The sequence below is a fragment of the Arthrobotrys flagrans genome (assembly GCF_004000055.1).
Source record: "Arthrobotrys flagrans strain CBS H-5679 chromosome Unknown unitig_1, whole genome shotgun sequence".
Taxonomy (NCBI): Eukaryota; Fungi; Ascomycota; class Orbiliomycetes; order Orbiliales; family Orbiliaceae; genus Arthrobotrys; species Arthrobotrys flagrans.
In genome coordinates, this window is record NW_027137556.1 from 5,794,408 (window position 1) to 5,817,279 (window position 22,872).

The 22,872-nt window shown below is 44.1% G+C and overlaps 9 protein-coding genes across 9 annotated transcripts; 6 read left to right on the forward strand and 3 right to left on the reverse strand.

Annotated features, from left to right (window-relative positions):
- Positions 1-2,218: 2,218 nt before the first annotated feature.
- On the forward strand, positions 2,219-3,392 carry DFL_009716 (uncharacterized protein; the record flags this gene model as incomplete). The annotated part of the gene is made up of 2 exons (XM_067639646.1): positions 2,219-2,410; positions 2,469-3,392. The coding sequence occupies 2 exons, from the start codon at positions 2,219-2,221 to the stop codon at positions 3,390-3,392; spliced, it is 1,116 nt and encodes a 371-aa protein (XP_067487413.1).
- A 260-nt stretch (positions 3,393-3,652) lies between these two features.
- DFL_009717 (uncharacterized protein) lies at positions 3,653-5,551 on the reverse strand (the record flags this gene model as incomplete). The annotated part of the gene is made up of 3 exons (XM_067639647.1): positions 3,653-3,937; positions 4,005-4,620; positions 4,692-5,551. The coding sequence occupies 3 exons, from the start codon at positions 5,549-5,551 to the stop codon at positions 3,653-3,655; spliced, it is 1,761 nt and encodes a 586-aa protein (XP_067487414.1).
- Positions 5,552-5,938: 387 nt separating this feature from the next.
- Positions 5,939-7,491, forward strand: DFL_009718 (uncharacterized protein; the record flags this gene model as incomplete). Its single annotated transcript, XM_067639648.1, has 4 exons — positions 5,939-6,150; positions 6,259-6,830; positions 6,936-6,952; positions 7,018-7,491. 4 exons carry the CDS (start codon positions 5,939-5,941, stop codon positions 7,489-7,491), a joined length of 1,275 nt encoding a protein of 424 aa, XP_067487415.1.
- Positions 7,492-8,121: 630 nt separating this feature from the next.
- On the forward strand, positions 8,122-8,630 carry DFL_009719 (uncharacterized protein; the record flags this gene model as incomplete). The annotated part of the gene is made up of 2 exons (XM_067639649.1): positions 8,122-8,215; positions 8,287-8,630. The coding sequence occupies 2 exons, from the start codon at positions 8,122-8,124 to the stop codon at positions 8,628-8,630; spliced, it is 438 nt and encodes a 145-aa protein (XP_067487416.1).
- A 2,624-nt stretch (positions 8,631-11,254) lies between these two features.
- DFL_009720 (uncharacterized protein) lies at positions 11,255-11,922 on the forward strand (the record flags this gene model as incomplete). Its single annotated transcript, XM_067639651.1, has 2 exons — positions 11,255-11,416; positions 11,494-11,922. The coding sequence occupies 2 exons, from the start codon at positions 11,255-11,257 to the stop codon at positions 11,920-11,922; spliced, it is 591 nt and encodes a 196-aa protein (XP_067487417.1).
- A 757-nt stretch (positions 11,923-12,679) lies between these two features.
- DFL_009721 (uncharacterized protein) lies at positions 12,680-13,983 on the reverse strand (the record flags this gene model as incomplete). The annotated part of the gene is made up of 3 exons (XM_067639652.1): positions 12,680-12,979; positions 13,045-13,615; positions 13,703-13,983. 3 exons carry the CDS (start codon positions 13,981-13,983, stop codon positions 12,680-12,682), a joined length of 1,152 nt encoding a protein of 383 aa, XP_067487418.1.
- A 1,443-nt stretch (positions 13,984-15,426) lies between these two features.
- DFL_009722 (uncharacterized protein) lies at positions 15,427-17,186 on the forward strand (the record flags this gene model as incomplete). Its single annotated transcript, XM_067639653.1, has 3 exons — positions 15,427-16,058; positions 16,125-16,755; positions 16,818-17,186. The coding sequence occupies 3 exons, from the start codon at positions 15,427-15,429 to the stop codon at positions 17,184-17,186; spliced, it is 1,632 nt and encodes a 543-aa protein (XP_067487419.1).
- Positions 17,187-17,913: 727 nt separating this feature from the next.
- Positions 17,914-19,157, forward strand: DFL_009723 (uncharacterized protein; the record flags this gene model as incomplete). Its single annotated transcript, XM_067639654.1, has 2 exons — positions 17,914-18,635; positions 18,713-19,157. 2 exons carry the CDS (start codon positions 17,914-17,916, stop codon positions 19,155-19,157), a joined length of 1,167 nt encoding a protein of 388 aa, XP_067487420.1.
- Positions 19,158-20,064: 907 nt separating this feature from the next.
- Positions 20,065-21,803, reverse strand: DFL_009724 (uncharacterized protein; the record flags this gene model as incomplete). The annotated part of the gene is made up of 7 exons (XM_067639655.1): positions 20,065-20,165; positions 20,237-20,452; positions 20,548-20,699; positions 20,774-20,934; positions 21,020-21,201; positions 21,278-21,665; positions 21,747-21,803. The coding sequence occupies 7 exons, from the start codon at positions 21,801-21,803 to the stop codon at positions 20,065-20,067; spliced, it is 1,257 nt and encodes a 418-aa protein (XP_067487421.1).
- Positions 21,804-22,872: the final 1,069 nt, after the last annotated feature.

Sequence of the window (22,872 nt, forward strand, 5' to 3'; positions counted from 1 at the left end):
AGCAATCGCCGTCGTCGCCATCCTGAGAAACGAGATGTCCCAATGACCGTTCTAGCCCTTGTGCATCTGATGGGTTTTTCTATATCATAGCATACGATTAAATTTGGTATAAAATCCGGACTTTCCTCCTCGATATCCAAATTATGACCGAGAGCCTGACATACTCCATTATATTCTGCAGGCGTGAGAATATTATCTATCTTAAGTCCATTGTCTTGGTATTGCTAGTATTATAATACAGCTCAATTAGCGAAAGACTTCAAACAAACTAGGTTAGATCCGTAGGTAGCTTGCAGAAATACGGGACTTATTCCACAGGAAGTCTTCCTCAGTCGTATATTTTTTCTTCGCATTCTTATCCGGAGATTGTGACTGATTATCTTTACCCGTAACGCCGATGGACACCGGTGGACCTGAATTAGACCCAGTTAAGACGAAGTACTCTACTAGCTGGTACAGATCCCTTAGGCTTGTTCGACGAGGGATGACAGACTAGCCGTTTCTTGGAATCATTTCCAGTGTTGAGTATTTTAAATGGATGAGTAGAATTGTTGTTGCTATGGTCAGAGCCGATGGAGTGTCGCTTTCTGTTCTTGTTTTTTGGGTCCCATCGCCAAACTGACACATTTTCGGCGCGAAGGTTGGTTACGGGCTGACGTAGAAGATTAATTTTAGGGAGAGGCTTTTTTGTGATAGTTCCTAGATTTAATTTGAAGTGTATAGTGCAAATGATATGGACCAGTGAGGAGGGACGAGATCGATCCATTTTATTATAATGTTCAGTTTAGATTTATGGATATACAATTATCCACAGATGAAGAATCTAGTGCTTCGGCGACAGGGCTGAATATATATCCGGAACAATAGCAATATCAATATGTAGATCTGGAAAGCACTCTAATAATATAGTCGAAATCCGTCGAAACGACCTGTCGATGTTCAGCGAATGCTAAGCATAACCAGAAGTAAGATTATTAATGTAGCATACATATACTTCTAGGGTTCGATCCGTACTTGGGTATAGGTCTTTTTATGACTTAAAGTCTCTCCAAATAGATAGCAGTGTCCAATGACCAATAGGGGATGCTAGTAAGATTTAGTGAAGTCGAGTTGGAGGGAAGGCAACTTAATGTTCTATAGAACCCCATACAAAATACAACAACTTCAACACTCCTCTAATGAGGGAATGGGGTAGTGCATACTGCACGCTTGAAGAAGGCAAGTTGGGACACTTGAAGGAATTTCTTGAACCAGAAATGGCACACGAGCCTTCAATTACTGTATAGTAGGGTCCCTGGCCATGAAAACTAGACTTATCAGGAGAGCAGCTTGTGCGGAGCAGAACCTCCATAAAACCGCTGAGCAACAATGAGCTGTCGACACCTTTTTCAACATCACCACATCGCGACATCAAACTTCAGCTCCTCGTCGCCAAAATGTCAGAAGCGCCTCATGGCCATCAGGCCATTGACTCTGTACAAGACAAAGAAGTCACTCTCGTCTAATCTCCTGCTAGTGGGAACTGAACATTCATGAAGCCTCGGGTATCGATTCTGGCAGCGAAACCTCCTCGCCAGAAACTCGCAAACCTAAAGCTTCAACCTTTTCCGTCCTCTCATTCAATCTTTCTCGCCGTCGGGCCCTGTCGCCAAATGCTTTTGATCCAAATGCCATTCCTTATCATCAAGTCTCTTTTGGAGCATCTCCTCCTACCACCCAGCTCTCTCAAGGCTCTCTTGACCACTCAATACACAAAACATCTGCAACTTTAGCATTGAGAGCATCCGAACAATCATCTATCGGCCAGAAAGAGAATCAAAGTGCCAGCCCGGAGGTCAAGAAACAGCTTGAGAGCTTGATAACCCCTGCTTCGAGAACAACCCCTCAGACTTCAACACCATCAACTGTCTAGAAAGGCAGTAGATTTGGTGGTTGGTCAATTGAAGCGTCCTCGATTGCCGTCCGACCAAGCGAACCGGTTCCAAGTATCGTTACCACGCAGCTGTAGGAACCTCCAGAGAGTGTCACAGAAGGATCTCCAGAGGACTCCGAATCTGATCGGGTCCCTACACCGCTCTCGATGTCTAGTTATCAATCAGAATACGTCTCATTCCCTCCATTCGAATCATACCCAAAAAATCCACGCCCGGGTCTACGTCCCAGATGCAGTGATAAGCCCTGGCATCTGCTCCAGAAGCTAAAGGGAAAAATCGTGGAAATGCACAACGCTGGTTTGCATTCTAGTGGTTCAAGTAGCCGAAACTCGATATCTAGCCGAAAATCGAGATCGCCAGGACGGCCACTTACGGAGAATCAACAACAGCGCACGCGAGCGGCATCTGAGAGCGGTGGCAACCGAAAACACCTCGATTCCGGCCCACCATCTCGTTCAAAGCTCAAAGCTGGTACTGTTAGTGGTGGAACATTGAGAACTTCCGCCCCAAGCCTGAAAAGAGTTCCAATTTCAGAGTCAAATTCCACTGCAAAAACCACCAATAATCTACAAGGTGGACCTTATACTCACAGAGTCACCATTGTCGCTGCAACCCCGGAGCTCTAGAGATCAACGCACCCCAAACCAAACTTCAGAACAAACTTCAGAGGGACAAAAGGAGTCCACAGGGCTTCCTGGCCTTACACGTCCCCTTGAATTTGCATCTACTATCTTCCAGAGTCTCGTCACTATTGCTTCCGGCGATACTCCGAAATCAAATCCGGTTTTTCCCGGCCAGGGAGGTGCATCTGAGACTAACATCTCCAAGTCTCAGGACAAAGGCAAACCCCCCAAGATCACTAATCAAGATTCCAGCGAAGATGAAGAAATGAGTTTCATGGAGTACATCGGGGAGTTCTCAGATTCTTCCCCTACGGGGACCCCGAAGTATCCTCCGTTCTCGGCACCTGGTTGCGACACCTCAGCTGCAGATGTTCAGCCTGAGTTCTCGAATGCAGCCAAGCAGGCTATTCCCCGAACTGTCACATTCAAAGGCCCAAGTTACGACGACATCAGACGAGGGCCTGCTCCTATGTCTCCGATTCAAGAGGCTGAAACTGGTGACGAACCTCTACCTGAAATCGCTCTCGATCCTAGTACTGGTAAAACTCTCATCAAGTACACGGCAGAGGACTATGATACCATCACTACTTACTTTTACAATGTCCAAGCACGTGTTTTGAAACAAAAGTGGCCATTTTTGTATGACAATGAGATAAAATATCTTATTGAAAATAAGTGGCTTGAGATGGAGTGGGAAGGTTTGGAGGATTGGGTACAGGAGAGCGCTCAACATATTGATGATGAAAATTACGTTGAACCTGATCTCTTTGAAGATTTGACTCTTGTTGATCCTCGGGGCCCTGATGCTCCTCGACAGAGCTCAAACTTATATTAAAGGCAGCGAGCTATTCATCAAAACTATTGAAATTTGTTTGAACGGCTTGTCATCTGTTTAGACTAATGGCTTCGACTTTGTATTCTATTGATTCACTACACGTTATTTAACTCCTAGCGATTTAGCTATATTACGCCAATAAATGAAGGCTTAGGTCTCTCCAAAGCCCCCCAGGTTTTCTTCCACCGTCTTTTCGTTTTTGTGAAGTGTCTAATCTGCTCCCCATTCTCTTTTATTAGTCTAGCAGCCGTAGAACGAGACTAATACTGAGCCGTAACCAATCTTCTAGATCCACGTGGACCTACGCCTGGGTACGCACGGAGCTCAAAGGCAAAGCCGTCTACCCTTTCCACACAACATATTAGACCCAGTTTTGGGGCACCCCGAAATATTTGTTCAGCCCGTTCAAGGAAAAGCTGCTGAAGGTCAGGGTTGTGACAAAAGCTTTCGTCTGGAGGAACTGCTTGGACGCAATCGAACCGCAACTGTACTAAATTACTGAATGGGAACTCGCGGGCCGGGTCTTCAGAACCTCCCATATGGTCCTAAAAGCCAAGTGTTAGTAAATTTTCAACGTGTTTGGTTCCATGGCATTTAGGTATAGTTACGTACTAAAATGAATTGTGCCCTGGTGTATGCAAAGATCCTCAGATATTTTAACGTCGTCGAGTCGGCTGCAGCCTGGAGTACCGGTGCGTAAACGGAAATAGTCATGCCCTCACGCACGATAAATTGGATATGATCCGCTTTTCGAGAGCGGAACGGTGCCAAGTCTAGTGTTTCACGATTTCTTACATACGGAAGTATTCGAAGGTACTTGGCATCTTCGCAGTGTCTAGTAAAGACCTGGCGGACTGCGGCTGCTGAAGTATCTGGTGGACACTGTTGGGTGCAGAGGCTCAATTCCTTCAAACGAGCCCCAGTTGTATACGCACCGCTTGCTCTTAACGCTTCTGCAGCTCTGCTCGCGTGGTACACCGTTCGAGACTCGTAGGCAGCCAGTGGGTGGCACAATTCTTTGATATCGAGGGTGACGTGGGATAATCTGTCTTTAGTTCGTAAAAAGTACTTTAACAGAGCTGATACTTCGACAGGAGATACTGGAGCATCGAAATAAAGAGTCAATGCAGTCAGACTAGGCATCTTGTCAAATATTTCGTATGGATCGATGAAATCGTCTTCGTCACGGACCGGGTCTGCATCTTCTGGTACATGGATGACTAGTTCTCTAAGATATAGTGTACTAGAGTTTAGAAATGTATTGGTGATAGTTATTGTGGATGTTGTTAGTTTGCTTACCTTACCATGTGCCCGACAGACTTCAATGTCTCGTTAAGTGGTCGTTTTTGGATTGGATATCTCACCATAGCGTATTTATACAATACTGGCAGTGCAACGGACATACCCCGCGCGCAAGTTGCACTAAATTTGAGTCTATCTAAATCATTTAGAACCGTTTGGTCAATGATCATGGTGAGAATCTCGACTGGGAGACTCATCAGAGTCCTCCCAGCTGAAGGAGTGGGTAGAGGTTCTTGGGTTCTTGGATCGTCCCTGTGCCCAACATAGCGATTCCAAAGTCTTCTTAGCCCTGTATTTGTAAACACATGACTGAACCATGAGCCCTGACCAGCAGGGTCTCGTTCGATTTCGACCCAATAGTCTATCAGTCGAGAATGGCGGCTAAAATCTCGAGGCTCAGGGCGTTCCGGACGCGGCTGATTAGTTGGAAACAAGCGACGTATAAACTCCATTGTATCTTCGTATTCTTTGAATAGGGGTGTTAAGGTCTCCGGGTTTGGTATATCGAAAGATCGTAGATCGAGATGTTCTGGGTTCTGTTGTTCGTTATTTGAGTATCCGAGAGGTAGAAGCACCCCATTTTGAGATTGTAGTTCTTGTTCATTTCCAAAGTCGATTCTATTTGTTCGAACATCACGAACTTGTTGCTTTATAGAAGGGTTGGCCATATTTAATCTCTCAAGTATCCCATCAATGATCAAAATTGTTTCAGACCCCCCTTGAAGCGTAGAGCGTGGTATTTTGTGTGTTGATAAGAAACCCTGGTCACCATGGTCTGATGTTACACCATTCAAGGGACTTAACAGGGGGCTCGGGCCTTGGCGGGGCTGACCCGAAAGAGCAGAGGATGAATCCATGGTGGTCTTGTTCGACCTTATAGTCTTTACCATCTTAGGAGGTCCAAATCGTGGGGATTGTTATAACGTTACCGACTATTCGGTCGGGGATATGGGTATATTCGATTAACGGCTATGGTCTCTCTATCTTCTGAAGGTATTACCCTGATGAACCATCGACTATTTATAAGATTCGAAGCCAAGAACTCCCGGCCCCACATTCGCTCTTCAATCGTGAAGTCAGCTTTCGTCATCTGGCGTTTCTTGGTACGGTCTGACAGCCCAATCGAATCTGCGCTACTGCTGGATCTCTAATCAATCACGAGGGAAATTACTAAATTTATACAGTGCTTCTGTGGCCTGAAGATAACTTGACTATTACTATTCCAAGCTAGTCGTTCCGGCAGTATGGGTAACACAACTTTACCAATTCCGATCGAGCTGATGATCGATATCCTTCAGCGTTGCGGTCGGCATGATATATATAATTTTGCCAGGACCTCGAAAGCGAATTATGATACCTCGGTGCACCTTCTTTACAAACACATCGATTTGGTTTATGCCCTTGAATCCGGTGCGTTGGAGCGACATGAAAAATATGGCGTTTATGATTTTATCCAGTAAGTAGGATTTCGAATTCTCTCTTTGGCAGCTATAAAACTTAAAAAGGCACCCTCGCATTAAACATGCAAGAATATTAACATGTCTATGACAATTGATTCACTTAGAGTCGTGGACCTCCCTATCGGGTTCTCTTGCCCAGAATTTTTTACCGAACCCTTGACGAGCGACCCTGTATCTGACGTCCAAGAAGCATTATTAAAATTCAAAACCGTCCAAGAGCTCCATATCGTCATTGCCGAAGACGAGTACTCAAAGACTTGCCCAACAGCGAGGATCCTACGTTGGGTCTTTTCCAATTATGTATCTCGATTATCAACTCTCTTCTTGGAAATATACTGCTTCAGTTCCCGTGAGCAGGACTTCGAGTGGCTATTAGCGGACCTTGCGACCTTTAGAGAAGATCCCTTACCAGAGCATGACAAACTAAAGACGATAAAAACATGGGTCACACATTCCCGTCCAAGAAAACTCATGTCACTTATTTCACCGCTTCTTTCACCTTTCGTCTCGGGAGTAGAAAAAATTGAAATAAGGACCCGGTGTAATCTCGAGCTTGACGCTGAACGAGAATGGTGGGCGCCGGATCCCGATTTTAAATATCTGAAAGGCCTTGAGCCCGAGAGCATTATATTTGCATTTATCGAGGATAAGAATTTAAGTTCTGCGAAAATAACCTGTAAGTTTATTACAAGGGCCTGGCCGAACTTGGTAGAGTTGGATCTCGATCTTGGGGTAAATCAATACATTGTAAGTCGTTTTACGTTTCTCTGATAGATCTTAGTCCTGAAGGACTTCTGGGTATGAGACAAGGGGGTTGCGGCCTTTACGAGGCTTTCGTTAACACTAAACCTTAATCTTCATAGGAGCATTATCGCCGCCTTGCACGTCTCAGGAATGTCCAAAAACTCAGCATAATGTTCCCATACCATAGCTGGGATCTCCAAGTACGAGAAGACATGGCGGCAGAGGCAGAATACCCTGCAACACGGTTATGCCAACAAATCCCCTCGCTTCAAGAGATATCGATAAAATATATGGGGGGGAATGGTACGATGTCTCAAACGGCAGTATTTAACTGTATTCGGATGAAATCAACCCCAGATGAAAGCGGGAATCAATCAGAGGTCGTTGATCTGGGGTTGAAAGAATTATGGGGTGAAAAGGGTGATTATGAGGATATTATTGGGATGGTGAGATTAGTGAGGGAAATGGAGACTGTTTTGATGAAATATGCGAGGGAGAGGATTGAGAGATACATTTTGGTTGATGAGTTGAAGGTGGATGGATTTAACATGCCGGAGGGAAAACCCACCTCTCGAATTACCGACGAAATTTAGCTAGTTTTAGCGTTATTCAGGTATCACCGACTAAAATTCGTCCTCCTGAAGAATTGCCGGTCCCCACAGCCTGGGTTTATGGATCCATAGAGGCTGGTACCATGGTTCATAAATTCTGGGTCAAATAGCAACGCTTGATATTTACATTGTAAACGGGATGCCATACGCTTCATTTCTTCCAGAAATCTAAAAAATGTAGTTTGAAGCCTTAAGTGAGACGGCCAGGTCTGGCCTTGAGGAAGGACAAAGAGAAGACAAAGAGTCCAATTTCCCCTATTCGCGCTGCCACGGCCTCGAAGCCTCCCACCATGGCCTGGAGAAAATTACAACATCTCCATGTGTTGGGTGTCCCGCTGAAGTCTGAAAGAATTCTTAAAGCACTCAAAGAAGCTCATGAAGGCGCATTCCTACTATTCGCATTTACGTAGCCTCTACGATAGTATTAGGGAGAGGGTTCTGAGATTCTGAGACCTCGATAGGGTCCCAGCCAGCACCCCGCAGACATAATGTAGAACTTATACCCTCAGGACAATTCCTCCTACTATCCCTCTATCTTTGGCTATCCTGCTTTGACTTCGTTTCCGCCCGACGAAAAGCCCCTACTACAGCAGCAAACCAAGATAACCCACCATGGTACCACCCACCCGATTTCAGTGTGACGGCCCAAGAGTGGGAGGACTTCATCAAACCCCCAAGACTGCAACTACCTTGAAGACCCCATATGGTACCTCTTCTACAGCGGACACGTCCTTCGAGGCTTCTCAAGACAGCAAGAAATGCTAGTGACTATAATAGCAAACTTTACGGACGATAGGACATGGGTAGATTTTCGGACGCAGTACTTTAATATTATTTCGCCGTTAACGACGGAGTGGTATCCTATCGACTCTGAGATTGATGGTTACCATATGCAGAGGGAGTGCAGAGTTGCTAAAAAGAAGTTGAAGAACTCTTATAAGGAGAGGATCGATGCCGACTTGACTCTTGATGTTCCACCTGGTATTATGGACTGTGGGGGTCGATGGATACATCTGCCGAACGAGACGATCCTCGGAGCGGGGGTAGCAGATTTGATCCACCTGAATGGTTATTCCGGTTCCCAGATTAAAAGTATTTTCCGTTTCCAAGAGACTCTATAACAGTACGCGGGATGTTGAAGAGTCTTTTCAGTGGAACGCCTTACGTTGATAAGGAGACGGGGAAGCTTTTAATCGGAGTCTCCCAGGTCGAGGTTCTGAACGATTGGCATATTATCTTCCGAATGATCGAACAGCTCGGAGCACTTATGATACAAGTCCACGAGAAAATAGCAGAGTCGGATTTGAAAGTACTATGGCCGGACGTCCAGAACCCCAATTGTCGACCAACGTCAACGTCAAACACGAATATCCCGACGAGAAAAAATCGGATACGAAGAGTATCTTAATTCAAAATTCGGGGGCACACTGTCCCAAACGACAGAGCACACCGAAGATCCAGAGTGAATTAAGCTTGCAGCTATCATATATCGCCGTTCAATACAAGGCGCCCCTGATATCTTTGTTGCATATAGGAATATCATCAACATTATTTACCGGGGTTTACTTCCTTTCAGTATGATGGCGGATATATCGGTAAAAGCGAATGATTTAGCAATTAAGCACGCAGAATGGCCGGAAGGAAGGCCTATACCTGAAAAATACGTTGGAAAGCTATATCTACTTCTCGGCTGGGGTTCCCGAAGTTTTTGTATTTTAATGTGCCGGACAGGATTCTGAGACAGCGACCGGAATGGACGGACTATGAGTATAGAGTTGAGCCTTGGTCTTTGAAACAGGAGGAGTTGGCGGAAGGGATACGGAAAATGGTGTTAGAAAGCCAGATGGAGCAAGCTCTGAATATTTATAATCCCTTCCCGTGGAGGGGTACGGTAGGGCGGTCCACCGACTGACAGAGCGGGTCAACTGTGTATCTACCCTGAGACGTGAGATCTCAGATAAATTTAAGCATTTACTTTATGGTTTTTTGTTTCATAAATTTCCAGGCGGAGCTGGGACCCAGCTTCCCGAATTTCGTTTGGAGAGCTAGACTAATTTTATGAGCCCGGGCTAGCACCCGTCTTGTGTCTAAAAGATGTATTATGAGTCTATGAGACTTTAAAAAAAGAAAAGAAAAAGAAAAACCAAGAAGCCCTTAAAAGAGAATTAATAATAGTCCTGATAGCTTTAAAATATTATAAAGACAAGTGACGCAATTTACTGCAAGGGCCCAAGTCTTATGTTTTTAACTCATAACAGTCTTTCTCTTAGTGTAGTGGACTTAGTTTACCTGGTCTGTTCATGCGTCTGAGGTTTGAGATTTGGGATCGTATATACCAATCGATGCCCACGCTAGAATGTTGTGGTTTGGGCACTGCGTGCTGAGGTTTCACAGCCGAAGCCTATGCATGGTGAATTTAAGCTTATCCACATCCAATGGCATCATATGGAGAAGATAGCATGTATATTTGATATCATAAAGCAAAATCTCCATGTATCCACTTGCCTGCAGTGTTCTTGCATTTTATACGAGAATTATTTTCGTTTGAAGACAACTGTGTGTGCCATTGCGTGGGCAATATGAGATATCGCTGGCCCGGTCTTAGATTTGTGAACTGTTCGGCAGCGCCACTTTATTTCGTTTTTATCGATCTGCATATTCGTAATTATCGCTAATGTTCCCAAAAAATCGTATCAAATTTTTATAGAGCCAGAGATATTTTTGTCGACTCGAAATACCATGAGTAAATGTCGCTCTTCGCTAAGGGCCGTTGGCACTAGCCCGGATCGGGACCAAACCATCGACGGTCTTGTTAGCGAGTGAAAGTGGGTTCCTGACCAGGGTGGACCAGCAAGAAATCCGCGAGTCGACGGACAGCCTTTCGCGGGGGCAGAAAGTGAGCACATGGCCCAATCCGCGTTCGTCGACATGCATGACTTGGAATTTCGATATCCAAAGCTAGGGGGTAGATTGACGAGGTATCCGTCGAAAGATACTTTCGACGAGTCTGCGTACCTCTACCCCTCCCCCCATGCTTTTTGAACAACATAGAGCTTTGCCCAGAGACCTCTTAGCCGGGTTCGCTATTTTGACGAGGGGAATCGAACTAACTGACAGCTGGGAGCTCTGGTTCGAATTGAATCCTGCCGTTCTGCGAGAAGCCGATATCGACGGAGGTTCCGCAGTGATGAAGAGGGAAACTCTATCTTCCATTCCCGGGAGTCTCACCATCACCACCATCATCTGTCCTGGATAGCTCCGAAAGTGAAACTAGCAAACGGGTGTTTTGACTGAAAGCCATTGTTTCGAGGTGATTGTGCTGTCGTTTGACTAGGCCGAAAAAGTGGTCCCAGGTCAGGCTCGTAACCTGTTTGGACATCTAATCTTGGCTGCTTCTTTTTCCCCAGCCGAATTTAACAACGATTCCAACTTTTTTGCCTCCTTTCCTTTTAATTCTTTTCGATCGCAAAATTTTCTTTTGTCCTTTTCGAGAGGATCTCATCCGTTCATTAACTCAACTAGAGGCCAGTACGACGTCTCATCGAATTTAACACGATCTTCTTATATACCCGGCACCGTGTCACCGTTTTTCTCACCGGATGCAAAAATTAAATGCATTCTCCCCGACTGGCCGAGTATCCTTGACAGCTCGCTAGGAAAATACCAAGTAGCGTCCTTCGCTAGCATCGAAAACCCCCGCAGTAAACAGCCACCGACTGTGGCGGGTGTGTTTTCTCGTCCAAAAATGCTCCTGCGACCGAGGAATACAATCACTGGTTTTGATCCGTCGCCTACACAACCAGGTTATTCTTTGCCGACAGCTTCAGACGTTCCGGGCAACGAGGCGAATAGAGTAGCTCATGTTACGTCGGCTGTGATTGGCTGTATTTTGGGAGCTGCGCTGGCTGTATGTCTAATATAATGGGCAATGCAAAAAAAAATTTTTTCTTTACCATAATTTCTATTTTGCTAATCTTATGCCAGGGAGCAATATTTGCCCTCGGCCTGGCACTCTATCGATTCCGTCGTCGCCAAAAACTTCGAAGACGTCTTTTGGGAAGAATAACCGTCCAAATCGAATCGGAACACGTATCCGACGACTCGCCTCTCGACGATGAAACACGGGAGAGATTAATCGCAGAAAGATTTCACGTTGTCGCGGAGAGATACTGGAGGCAGCAAAGAAGACTTTATGCAAGAAATGGTCGGCGGCCGACAAGGCGGAGAGATGATTTGAGGGATATGGCTGGTGATTTATATCGGAACCAGACAAGTGGAGGTAATGCGAATAGGAGAGCGAGAGGGGTAAGAGAACCGGAGTCGGTGTATTTGAGGTTCGGGGGAACGAATTATTTGCCGATATACTCGTTTTTGGGCAATGGGAGAGATAGAGATAGAGTTGAGAGAGGATAATAATTGTGATTATGACGCGTATAAACTGCGTTCAGAATTCGATTGCATCGATAGCATTCTATTCCATTCGATTATAGGTAATAAACAGTTCTTTTGTTTCGTGGGGCAATGGCTTGGTTTCTAGCTTCTCGAGGGTTTGGCGAAGTTCTTGTTGATACAATTGGGCTATTTGGCGTTTCATTGTATATCTTACCTACCTTCGTTCTTCTTGGATATTTCGGATCTCTCAGTTTTTTATATTTTTCGTTTTACACATCTACCTTCTCGTGGGCTTCATGCTTATAACGACTCTCCTTCATATTTAATTTCTAAAGAAGCGATGATTACATAGTGTATGGTGATAAAGAAACCAAGCTTAATGATAATGGCATTCGTTGAGATCCCCTTTCCCGTTTCGTGGATAGGAATTACTGCTCGCCAGAGCTATGGGGTGAGCATTTGAAGAACGCACATTTATTGTAATGCAAGGGATCATTGCATTCAATGAACACCATAAAGAAATGAAAATTCAGATATGTAAGAGACGAACCCCGAATAAACTTCCTTCTTCCCAAACGCCCGATGGTGCCTAAAAAAAAAAAAAAACTGAGCAAGAGAAGAGGTTCCTCCCTTGGAAGCTTCGTGTTGGGTATGAGTAAACATTCTACCGGGCAATGGGTCAGGTAGGGTCCATGCCTTCAATAGCGTCCCCTTTTGTGTTTTCCTTCTCTGGTTTCTCACATTCTGCCTTTTCCTTCTCCGCTTTCTCCCTCTATAACTAGATTTCGTCCGGTAGCTTTGTGATTTCTCCTGTAGTCACAACCCTACAGGCGTCCTTTATCTCGATTTGCAGAGTAAACGAATGGGTTGTTATGTTCGTCAAAGGTTGAACCACCATGACCTTAATTACCTCCAAGTTTGGCATATCGCCATCTCTAATCCATCGTATGGCTAGCAATCGAACATGCCTGAGTACATTGTCACTGTAGCTGATATTCTTGCTATAAGGGGCATTATGTGGATATGTGATCTCGACTGATTTGACGCGTGAAAAGTGGCTCCAATCTGCGTATTTCTCCTGGAAATAAATGTTAGGAATTAACTTGCAATTGAACGATATCTTGAAAGATAAGTAGAGCATACTATTGTAGCCACATCTGAATGTAGCCAGAGCACCTCACAAGGGGCAGAGAGAATTAAATTCTCAGTGTTAGGGAACTTGATGGACAACTCCCTCGCATAGCCTTTATCATATACGTCCTGCCTGGCGTATAAGGTTGTGACCTTTGGACATGGTTTTAAGCTAAAATACTTGTACCAGTGTCCGAAATACACTTTGGCGGTTGTGAGAGTGTCTGAATTGGCGTCTAAAACCTTAAATGGGTCCCATTCTGGAAGTTGTGCGCTGTATCCGAATCGAATCATTATGGTAGTTAAACCGGTTGGATAGATGATAGTATATTTGTTTGTAGCGTTGTTTAGTGAGCCCCGGTGGTAATTTAATGTGATGTTTAAAGTCTTGAGTCTCTTTGGCTGATATTTTGAGAGGGTGTTCATGATGGTAACAAAGTCGTCTGAAGAGACAGGTTCGAATTCAATGGTGAATTCTTGAAGACCTGAGAAGTAGTTTCTGGGGAATCGGGTGACCAGGCGTTTTGTGACGCCGGAGAATCTACTTTTGTTTGGTGTAGATTGCTTGCGAATGGCAAGATGTCTGTATCATTTTTTGTTAGATAAAATATCCAAGATGATTCGATAAAAAAACTACCTTTGCCGGGAGTTTAGTTAAGTAGGTATTTACCTGACAGCAAGTCGCAAGTCCTCATGTTCATCCAATTGATCGAAATTCTTAATGTATGTCTCGACAGGCTGGGTTTCCCACATAACCCTCAAGGACAGCTCTCGGAAATGATTAGACAGTAAAGAAAAGGCGGATAAAGTTTTCGAGTCACAGTATGTCATGATTCTGAGCTGTAGCTCGGATGGAAGCTTCGTTAAAGGATGGGTTGTATCTTTACGAGATCGTAGGCTTCTGAGACGCTTCTTGGACTGTTTGGAAGCTGTCTCGAATGGGTTGACCATGGTCGCCTTGCGTTTTCTAGTTGACGATACCATGATATCGATTTTATGGTGGTGTGTGCAGGGCAAAAGATAAAAATGAGGTAGATGGAAGTGATGATGGGACAAACTTCGGTAGATGAAATAAAGATGAAAGACCCAAAGTTGTCTCTATAAAAATTTTCCAGTGCTGTTTGCATTGATCCTTTGATCTTTGTTGTGTTTGTGTACCAATTCAGACTCGTTTCCGCCAATAGTGCCAAGAATGTAACTGATTGGGCAGAGAAGGGCCACTGACAGGGGTCTGGCTGATGAGTCAGAACAAGTTATAACTCCTGGTCAGGTGGATTCGTGAATCATCCTCGACCGGATCGTCTCGACGATACGCCCTGGGCTGGCCACGTTATTTTGCGAAGTCGGAGGGAACATCGGCTTTCGTATTGGCCGCATAGCTTCTCATACCATAGTAAGGCCTGCACATGTTATGCACGCGTATGTGCATGTGGAAATAACTTGAAGGTCATGCCATATACCTGTATATATAGTACTATAGTATATATTTATATAGCTTAGAGATTGATACCGATAGAAGAACTGGCTATAGTTATGAAATGTGAGGGCGGTCTCGAAGCTAGACGCTAGCACTAGCACATTGATCAACGGCTATATCCAGTCGGGATTCGGCTGCTGCTATTCTAGCGAAGATAGGGAACCGATATTAGGTATATTCTAGGTTTGTAGAGGTAATCACTCGTAACTTCTACTAAGCTCTATATATAATCCTTTTGCTCTATTATATGTTCTTGTTTAGAAAGTTGAACATATGCAATAGCTATAGCAGGCAGCTAGTGGTCTTGCAGGCTAGACTGATTTAATATATAATTAATCAATTGAGATATCCCACAGGTTTATTAATAAGCCAAGAGCTAATACAAAGTAGGTACTAGGTAGTGGTACGAGTACTATAAACATCTTATATTGATAGAGAAGATGTATAATAGAGAGGCAGATGATGCTAGAGTTATGTATATATACGCCCAGTGCTGTAGTGTTCCTACATGGATACTTGACGTCAACTTGTGGATATAGACTGGAACCTTCTGTTACCATGATAAAGATAATTAAATAGCCTGCTATGACAATAGACCAAACACCATATTTCCGTAGCCCAAGCCCCTCTGCAGTCTGCCGACCTAGAATCTAGGTAACTACTTAGTACCTCCTATAACACCCGCCGAGGAAAACAGAACATCCTTGAATTTATAAATGACGTAGAAAGTATATCTTACCTTCTCCGCAACATTCCACATCCATCTCGTCACTTCTTCATTTCGTCAACCTCAAGACCTCATTCATTAACAGTATAGTAAGTATCATCAAAACCCGTCCATGCTTCAATAAGCTTCCATCATGTCCATATCTAATAGTTGATAGATGCGTGGTCTCGCTTGTAAAACGTCCGTCAGTATGGAGCTAAATCCTAAGGCCGCTCCCCAAAGCGACGGACCTATGCCTGCTGCATCAAAAAACAGTCTACCTACGACACCTTTAGCTGAGTGGACGGTCCCGGTCATGCCTACCCCATCAAATGTCTCAGAGGCCAATCTCGGAGCTGAGATGCCGCCCGCCTCTGGACTCCAAATCAAAACAGATTCGCCTTTGCCCAACTCCAAGTCACCCATAAGGGCAGAATCAACCTCAAAGTCGCCTTCATCGCTTTCCAAACGTGATGGAGAGGAATCTCATGGGGAGAGCATCACCATCAAGAAGGAACAGGAAGAAGCGGAAAGCAACAGCGGAAATGTTGAAAGTCTCGTGAGAATGACATTTGATGATAATACTTCTCAACAATTAAACCCCCCTGGAGATCAAGATTCTCAAGAGCCAAAGCGCCAATCACTGTTCCCACTTCCAGCCGACATCAATCAGAACATCCTAGAAATACTCTCTTCAATTGATATCCAAAACTTTGCTCTGTCTTCCAAACTGAGCTACATTACTGCTCTGCCAATCCTCGTTCGCTGCGTCACCTTGCCATTGTCAGACAACAACACTAGCCTTGGAAAGACTTTGGGTGTCAACGTCAATAATTACACTGGGTAGACTACACTATATTGGATTTCTAAGGAACCCATTCGGTAAATGCTAACTTAGCGACATGTCAGAACCACAATCGTCGATATTTCCAATCCAGTTTTTTGGACCACCAACTATCCCGGTGACCTCAATATCCGCAAAACTCTTCACGGGTTCGAAGCTCTGAAGCATCTCGTCATCGAGAAATCCTCGGAATACGCTAGTGATGCTGTTCTCGGCTCACTCTTCCTTTTCCTCGTTGAACAAAACACTCTCGAAGAACTAACAATAGACTTTGCCTTCTCAGATCCAATCCCCGGACTCAAGGACTTTAGGGACAGGTTCCACCAATGCTGGAGCACCATCCACAAGGATGCCTTTCACCCAAAACAAAGAAAGCTTACGACCCTTAACATCAGAATCACAAACCCTGATTTACAGTACGACGGTCTCAAAGACACCCCGCAATTCTGGGTTACGCTATTACCTACCATTCAAAAGCTCAGGCTTAACCTCAGGGATGTTCCGCTTCCGGAATTTTCGACAGATAGTGGCAGATGGACTGATTATTTACATATGATATCATCATCTTGTATCGTCGATATAGAGGCTGTATTTGATGAGAGTGTCAGGCGGCCCTACACAGAAATTGGGCTCCATTTCCCGAAGGTCGAAAGACTGAAAGTGAGCTTCATAGGGCAAAGCAAGATCAGGCCATCGGTAGGTCTCGGAGCTCCATTGAATCTAAGCCTTGGGAATAGGCTATCTAACAGGTGCTCTAGGCTGAACTTTCAGGGCTTGGGAGAATGAATTACCTGGGGTCAGTCGATTTGCCATGGGCTTATGATACTATAGCCAGCAGTGACTCTAGTCATAGTATCGTTGGGGCTATCTACAGCAAAGCAAAGGAAAGAGCCAAAGAAGTTGTCCAGGCGAAGTCACCAACGGAGTCAAATGATGAAAAACTAAAAATGCAGATTTTGAAGCAAACCAAAACTGCCTTGACCATACAGCGTCTCACATCTATTAAGGATATAACCTGGAGGTACAGATCAGAACAAATTGGAGGGGGGATCTCAGCGAAGTTTTTGATTCATTGGACTGGCACGGAACCCCACATTACAGAAGTGAAAGTTGGCAGAGAAGAATAATTATAACTCCTTGCACCACAGGTAGCGCGCGTTTTTTCAGATACGATGTTGGTTATGTCATTGCATAGAAGTCGACTCTAGTTTGAGGCGAAGTGGATAGCTATACATGTTAGATTGCAACACTCATCAAATATTTCTAGCTGTGGTTTTGCTGCACGAACAAGGAGAATATGATTTGCATAGAAGATGATACGGACCCTTTGCTGCGCCCAAATTCCTTTATACTACCAAGTATGTACCCACGTTCCAACGAAGTCTCACACCCAGCACCCCAACGCTTTAATCATCACGGCATTTTTCGTGCGCTATAGGATGAGCGAAAATAACGTATATAATTACCTCCCTCATACCTCGCCGCAACGAATCGATCCGTAAGCCAACCAATAGTTTCAAAAATATGATGGAACTCCTTGTTATAATGGCGGAGTCCCCGCTGCAGTGACCAGAAGTCTTATGAAGCTCTGAATGCTTGCTTCGAAACTACCTTTTGGCATGTCGACATATTAATGTACCATCATCCAGGTAGTGAGTACTCTCCGGCTACATTCTCCACCCTCTTCAAGTCACCTGGATCCCCTATCAGTATTCCCACCTCCTTAAAGCCTTCCCCATCCTCTTCTCGTCAAATTGTAAAGCCCCCTTTAATTGTCCAATAGGAATATCACACATTAAGATAGAACTCAACTACTTATCCTCTAAGAACCGAAGAGATTTTGATTTTAACGCCATGTGGCTCCACCCTTGGCTGCTTATACTCCTCTATTCTGTCAACCCAGGCCATACCTTGGATGACGATAGTAACTATAGCAAAGATGCGACTATGACGAGGCTATCCTCCATAAACGAGAATACCCCCAAGGAAGAGGAAGTCACCTGGACCTGGAACGGTGTTATCAAGAGCATGTTCAGCGACGAAAAGGACACCTGTCTCACTCTTGATATCCTAGGTCGCGATGATGCAGGGGGGGTAAAAAAGAGATTTCCCAAACCTGGAACAGGTGTCGGCGTCTATAAGTGTCCCGGGAAACTTGGGGATGCCCCAGCCCACCAGAGATGGTTCATTAAGGGTAGAAACACGGATGGTCTCGATCTCGAACCAGTCTTCGAAGGGATTATACGGAGCAATCAAGTAGCGTGGGATGGAAAACGGCTTTGCCTGACCGCCCGCAAGGACCCTAGCAGGACACCTCTAACAACGTGGAAGTATTCTGAGTCCCAAACGAACACTTGGAATGAACAAACCAAATTCTTTGATTGGACTAGTAAGCAGGATACTAAGAATGTAAATGATATGTTCTGGAATCATCATAAATATTTTACATCCTGGGGGCCGGTGTACATGGATCATTGTCGACCAGGAGACCCCTCACAAACTTGGTTGATTGCGTTATCCCCAGATGAAAAAGATAACACGAGAAGGTACCCCGATGATCCCAAAAAATGGACTTGGTAAGTTTCGCCGACTCTTTATACATATATACATATTATAACACGTGGCTAATATTTGGTTCACGACTTTTTCGTAGGATCCGGCCCAAGCTTATGGGGCGAAAGCAATGTGAACAAGCACCAAACCGGGACCCAAATGTAGATGCGGCACAATATCCTGATGCTTGGTGCATCCACCGAAAAGACCGGGATTGTAAACCAAACTACAATTACCACCCAGGTTTGATGCGCCCATATATACCACCAGAAAAGGTTAATGAGCAAACGAAGGTCCAATGGGTAATGGTTGGATGCTCTCCTTCAAATTGGATGCTGCAGCGAAACTTTGCCCTCTTAAATAAGGACGGTAATATCAGAGACAAGGTAATCAAGGACAGGATAAAGGATCCTCGCATTGGGCCCGAATATTACGATGCGGACTTTGCACCGGTGGACCTAAAGGATGACCAATTTAACTTCGCACCGATCGGAAAGGAGTGGGAACCCTATAATAAGGACAGAGCGGCACGTGAGCTTCCTTGAAAAGCCCTGAGGAATTAATTTTTGTATTAGTACCCTCTTTCGGTTGATTTGCGAGCACCTATACTTTCATTCACCATTTATGCTCCGGTGAACGAAAATTTCTTGTAGATTGGACCGCACTGGCTTGTGTTTGATCAAAAAAATGGTATGCTAATTAATTGTATGTCCGGCATTTGCTGTAGTTCGTCAGAATTTATATACGCCTGTTATCAGTATTTAATTACCATAGCGCTAAAGTCTGCTCATGTTTGACTTGGGTAACTAAGGTTCTTTTCTTCTTTATCTTGTGGTTAGTCCTGGAAATTCAATTCTTTTAATATCAATATCAATTTAACACATTATGGCTGTTCATGAATTCAGAGTGTAGATAGAGTATTTTGACGAGCTAGGAAGCCCTATATGGCGTCTTACCCTATGATATGTCATTATTGACGATATTGGAAGATCTTTCTTTCTTCCCCTACATCTCAGGGCACAGTACGCAAAATCGCTTTACAATCGACTAGAGGATTCTGGTAAACATTATGTCGCTCGGAAGAATTAATTCCAGAATCCTTTGAATATCGTTGGTACGCACGTAGGCGCGATCCTTAATACTAAACTACCAGATATGTAAATTTACTACAGTATCGAAATGTATGGTAAACCTGCAGCCTTGATTGAGAGCACCTAAACTACATTTATGTAAACAATACTCGCCATAAATTTACATGTATGTAGCTTAACAAATGAATTTTATATGCTTTGCACCTAGATTCAAGAGGAAACGCAGTGGAACAATAGAAAACATAGGAAACTTATCGAAGACACGTGTGCTATACAACTAAACAAAAAATGTTAAAAACCAACATAAAGCTACAGAGAAGCCGAGGTGCCGAGCAAGCAAGCTATAACAGAAAAAAGGTTGCTAGTGAATAGACGGTATTCCCCTATACACCTTCCCATCAAGATCTTTTGGAAGAGGCCCGCCACTTAGTAAAGGTGGTAGTGTATAATTGGCTCCCGTGTCTGTATTATAAGATAGTAAGTATATTGTTTTAAATTCTAACGTACTGGAATAAATACTAGATTTAACTCACCGATTATACCACTGAGATCCCCATCAAATGCTAGAGATAGCCCGGCTTTGTTCGGCTCAGGAATCTCAGGAGTTGATGGCTTAGGGCCTGGCTTCTTTTGGCCATCCATAGCGGTGTCCATGACACCTCGAAGTTTGCTTTCCTTTTGTTCAGGTTTTACATTTTGACTTCCCTCGAAAGATGGGGCTTTTTCTAATCCAAAGATGTTGATTTGGGCTGTGTGCGTTTTTGACTATGTTAGCCTGGCGGTTAAATACTCAATTGAACGATATCTTTTTATTATGGATTTTGAGCAGGGTGGGTGAGCTCACCAGCTGCAAGTGCTGCCATCGCATAGTTCTCAGCAGTTCTGGTGGATTGGTCGGCTGACGTCAAGGAAAGGTTAGCACTCCCCGTTGGGTTGTAATAATCCACGGCATCGCCGATATATAGTGATGGAGAGGGAGCAAAAGGTAGGTGGAGTCTACATTCAGGTCAAGTTAATTCTGTTTCAAGCTTTTAATCTCAAATTCAGGAATCTTTGAGATTAATCCTTACTGCAAATGCAAAATGATTGACGCTGTGTTTGGATATAATGCCCAAATGCTCTGCTTGATTTGATCAAAGTTGTCTGGCTTTGACGCCAGCAGGGCCCCAGCCCGCTCTTGGACCGTCTTCTCTGCGAAATACTTTGAGCATAGGACGATTGCATACGTAGTCTTGATTAATATTATGGAATAGCATTAAATTAGTAATATATCTCATCGGGCCGTTTATTGTAGGTCGAAGGGGTTTAAGAAATACCGGAGCTTGTTTCACGTAGAAATATCCGCCTTCTTTTCCATCCGGGCTACCATTGCAGCAGTCAGTTTTCTCGCAGGCCCCCAATACTTCTTTAGGGGTATCAGTCTCGTCGCAGTATATTTCGAGCGTTTGTTTGAATTCTTTTCCACCAGAATGCAGCGCCTCGATGCGTCTGAAGTTATCTAATATAACAGCGTGTTAGTTTAATAATCTCATTTGCGGCCAGTTATCAATATATATTTTGAGTAAAGGTTTTACCAGTAATTCTTTGCGTAAATCCATTAGTCTTCCATGCATGGCCCAAATAATCACCCAGCGCCCTCTCGTATTTCAGTTCCTCAAGACTCGTTTTAAACACTCTAGCGAGGTATCCAGATTCAACCCATCCCTTTCGAAAACTAGTCTTCTGACCCTCAGAGCATCTATTTGAAATCTGAATTCCTTTCCAATTATCTTGTTTAGCGAAGGCTATGTTGTTAGGAGGTCCCGGATCGGCATTTTCGCCTGGAGTTCGCTTTCGGAGACTCCTTCCGCTGTATATTTGTTCTGCAGCTGAAACGGTTGAAATGGGGACCTCGACATTTGTGAGAATTGGCTCTATGGTACCGGTGCTAGTGGAAGAATGGAAGGTGTAGATCAATGACACCTAGAAGATTATTTGAGTTAGCAATGTATGCTTTGGGTTTATTAGCTACAGGTTAGGTGCATAGAGGCATAGAGGTCTTACAGGGACTAGTATTAAAAGCCCCGTGGTGACCAACAATTTAGTTGAGATAAGTGGCATCGCGGCCACTAATTTACGAAAGATCTATAGATGATAGCCTGTAGTATACAGTATTGACTCTTCTTCTACGCCGTCTGAATTACTTTGTTAGGTATTACTGAACTGTGCCATTATTCGGATATATCGAAAAGTATTTTGGGTCGTATGGCAGGGGTCTAGAACGGCCATAAGATCGCATAACATATTTACGGCATGAAAACTCACAGAAAAATTCTCTAGCAACAGTTTGGGAAGGAAATTGCTCCTATAACTAGGGGGGATTCAGAAGCCTTAAATGTCTTATAATCATTACGAAGTGCTGAGTTTGTAACCTTTCGAGGTTTCATATTGTCTGGTGAGAATTATTTCTTGTTCGGGGTTTGTTCGTTGATGTTGGAATTTTGATCAATTGACAGTGGCGAGAGCTTGACAGCTAAAGTGGCCTCGACGTTTCGTAAACATGTACAAACCAACTAAATTAAAGCGAGCAGGAGCTAGTTAGTTTAGCTAAGCCGCATCTAACATGTATTTAACACAAACCGGGGTAATTAAGAACAAACTCAGCTTCGCATACATCATGCACTATGATATCAGCTGTAGTTGGTGTTTATCCCACACTCTGCACGTGTATATGCGTGCCGCAAACAAAGCTCCAAGGTACCGATGCTATTATTATGATGGCACGATGCAAACTCGTAAGCCCTTATACGTTTCAACATAACAACCGTTAATTGACCTGCCAGCATCTAAGGAAAGTACCTAGGTAGCTACAGTTCCAAACTCGAACCGTGTGAGAATTGTAGCAGTGGTTCCCACAACCCTTAAGTTCGACGCATTGATTTCACAACTTTGAGGCCCAGCGCTGCCAAACCCTACTAACAAGCATACGTAGATACACGCCATAATATTATAGCTTGAATTGCCCCGTCAAAAGCTTTTATTTATACTGGGAGCCTAGAACCAAAGTTAACAAAACCCACTTACATGTATACAATTGACCGAGTTACCTTGTTCAATCCTGTGACGGCGCACGGCTTACAGAAGTGCACTATTTCAAAAGAATCTAGATATCATATGTCTGTGTGCCACA